This window comes from Chrysochloris asiatica, unplaced genomic scaffold (genome assembly GCF_000296735.1).
Source record: "Chrysochloris asiatica unplaced genomic scaffold, ChrAsi1.0 scaffold00034, whole genome shotgun sequence".
Classification (NCBI taxonomy): Eukaryota; Metazoa; Chordata; class Mammalia; order Afrosoricida; family Chrysochloridae; genus Chrysochloris; species Chrysochloris asiatica.
Genome location: NW_006408552.1, coordinates 1,157,177 through 1,160,029, shown reverse-complemented (window position 1 = coordinate 1,160,029; position 2,853 = coordinate 1,157,177). Strand labels below are relative to the sequence as shown.

General features: G+C 46.8%; 1 protein-coding gene across 1 annotated transcript in view; it reads right to left on the bottom strand.

The window, feature by feature from the left end:
- The window catches only part of MUC3A (mucin 3A, cell surface associated), a 17,085-nt gene that overhangs the window by 11,426 nt on the left and 2,806 nt on the right, over positions 1–2,853 (bottom strand). The window contains exons 2-4 of the mRNA XM_006859821.1: positions 2,745–2,803; positions 1,425–1,840; positions 1,148–1,336 (exon numbers count right to left, since the gene is read on the bottom strand). Coding sequence (XP_006859883.1) covers positions 1,148–1,336; positions 1,425–1,840; positions 2,745–2,803 — 664 coding nt within the window. The remainder of the gene's footprint in view (positions 1–1,147; positions 1,337–1,424; positions 1,841–2,744; positions 2,804–2,853) is intronic.

The window sequence follows — 2,853 nt, the reverse complement described above, 5'->3', positions numbered from 1 at the left end:
TCCTCCCTCTGCCCTTTCTGTGTCTGCTGAGGACTGCTGTCTGAACAGCAGGACAGAACAGGAATTCTGGGATACCTTGCCCTGAGAAGAGGGAGAGAATAGAAGTCAGGATGCCCCCTGTGGTACATAACCTGAGAATATATTGTGTTAGATAGCAAGGAAGAGTCAAGATTGCAGATGGATTTAAGGTTGCTAGTCAAGGTCAGCGGTTCGAAACTACCAGCCGCTCCGCGGGAGAAAGATGAGGCTTTCTACTCCCGTAAGGATTAACATCCTCGGAAACCCTGTACAGGGTCGCTATGGGTCGGAACCGACTCGACGGCACTTAACAACAACAACAACAGTTACCTGACCTTAATGTAAGAAAATGACCCTAGGTTACCTGGATGGGTCCATTGTAATAACAAGCATCAAGTGGAAAAGGCAGGCAGAGAAGGTCAGATTCAATCAGAGGAAGATGTGGCTATGCCAACCTTGAAGACTGAGAAGGAGAGTGAGATGAGGAATGCAGACAGTTTCTAGAAGCTGGAAAGAGCAAGAAAACGTATTCTCCTTTAATGTGTTGTTGTCCAGTGGATTCCAACTCATGGTTACAGAGTAGATCTGATCCATAAGGTTTTCTTGGCTGTAATCATTATGGAAGACGATTACCAGGTCTTCTGTGGTGTCTGTCACGGAGTGGGGTCAAACTGCCGACATTTAGGTTAGCAGCTCATATCAAGCCATTTGTGCCATCCAGGAACTGACTCTCCTCTGAGTCTCCAGAAAGAAACTCAGATATGCTGACCCCCTGATGTTAGTCCAGTGAGACCAAGTTGGATTTTGAACCTACAGAATTGTAAGATAATATGACTTTGCACTGTTTAAGCTGCTAACTTTTTGGTAACTTGTTACTGCAGCAATTGGAAATGAATGCATTCCCCAATCTGATCAGACCAGAAGGAGATCCCCAGAAAAGGGTGTGGCCCTAGGCACTTGCTTGAGGTAAGCATAGAAAAGAGGACTGTCATGAAGATGGGAAAGAAGACCATGAAGGACTGTGCTTGGTATTGAACAAAATGGTACGAATGTCTACAGACCAGTCACAGAATGGGCCCAAGGAGAGTTGGTGGGGCTCCTGGCAGCGGATGTGGCTCTAGCGACTTACCCAGATCAACCTGTTCCTTTGGGACCTCGCAGAGGGACCCATAGAAGGTGTCGGGGCACAGGCACTTGAGACCATCCCATCTGCCCCCATTTTGGCACTTGATGTCCTGTAGCTGACAGCGGTCACCAGAGAATCCCGGGGGACAGAGGCACTGGCCATTGTCCCAGGTCCCACCATTGTTACAGGTGCCTGGGCAGTACAGGAAGAAGGAAAAGTTCAGGATAGATTCTGACCTTGGTGACACATGAATTCAGCAGGGGAAGGAAGGAAGTCCAACCTGGGGTGGTGATCACACTTGACTGCGTAGTGGTCGAAGTCGTCGTGGGTGAAGTATGCGTGGTGGGCATCTGGGTAGTGGTCACTGGCGTCTCTGAAGTCTTGTTGATGGGCAGGGTGGATTGTGTCAACTTGCTTGAAGTCATCGTGTCACTTGGAAAGCTGATGGTTGACTTTGTGGTGAGTGGGAGGTTAGTGACACCGGGACTATGTGGCGTGGTTACAGAATTGGTGCTCATCCAGGATCCACTAGTGGACCCATGCATGCTTGTCACAACTGAATTAGTGGGTGTGGTCCTTGTGACAATAGAACTAGGAGGCCTGCCAGTGGAGTAAGTCTCAAGAGGCATGGACGTAGACGTTTCCATATGGGTAGGGAGGAAAGTTCTAATACTGGTGGAACTAAGAGACGTCGCACTGCCAGTAATAGAGGGGATCGTTGATGATGGAATGGTGTGAGTAGAAGTAACTTCAGTATTAGAATCTATTTCAATACATGGAGTCGTGGGAGATGCAGAGACTATGGTAACTGGTATAAACTCTGGACATGGTGTTGTAGAGGCAATGAAAGTAATGGGAGTTGTTTCTGTAAGAGTATTTGTAGGAGAGGAGGTTACTGAAGAAGTTCTTGTAGTTACAAATGAAGAAAGAGTAGGAGAAGTGGTGATAGCAGAAGAAACTCTATTTTCTGTACTGGAGGTATGGGGGGAAGAAAGATCATTTCCAGTGGTAACAGTATTCATTGTAACTGATGTGGGAAAAGGGAGAGAAGAGGACACTAATGATGTGGGTGTTGAAAAAAAAGTGATATTGTTAACAGACGTAGTTACTTCATTTGCAACAGATTCTGTGGGAGATGCACTGGAGGAAATGGAGGAAGTTCCCAATATGGAAACGGAGATAGAAGTTTTAGGAGTAGACATGGTTGTACTTGGAAACTCAGATGATGAGAGCACAGTAGAGACGCTTATCGATGTACTAGTAGTATGATAAGTAGAAGGGGTGAGAGCTGTACTTGTAAGGGTAGAGGTAGTAGGAACAAAAGATGCTCCTGTCGTGGTATCAGTGGTCCATGCATTACCAGTAGACATTGAAGAGGGGATGGCAGAGGGAAATGGAACGGTTGTAGTGAGGGGGAGAGTAGCTGTGTTTTCTGTACTTACAAGTATAGTGCTCTTACTGGACATTGTGGTAGATGGCGTTACAGCATGGAATGTTGTTTCTGGATTTGGGACAGTGGAGAAAGATGGAATATTTGTGGGGGGTTCCGATGTACTGCTACCAGGGTGTGTTGATGTGAGGCCTGTTGTGCTAAATGTACCAATGGTAGCCATTGGTGAGGATTTGACTGGAGTAGGTGTTGCAGTGGTCATGCTTGTACTAAGAGATGGTCCAGATACGCTAGTTGAAATTCCCTCAGTCCCCCAGGT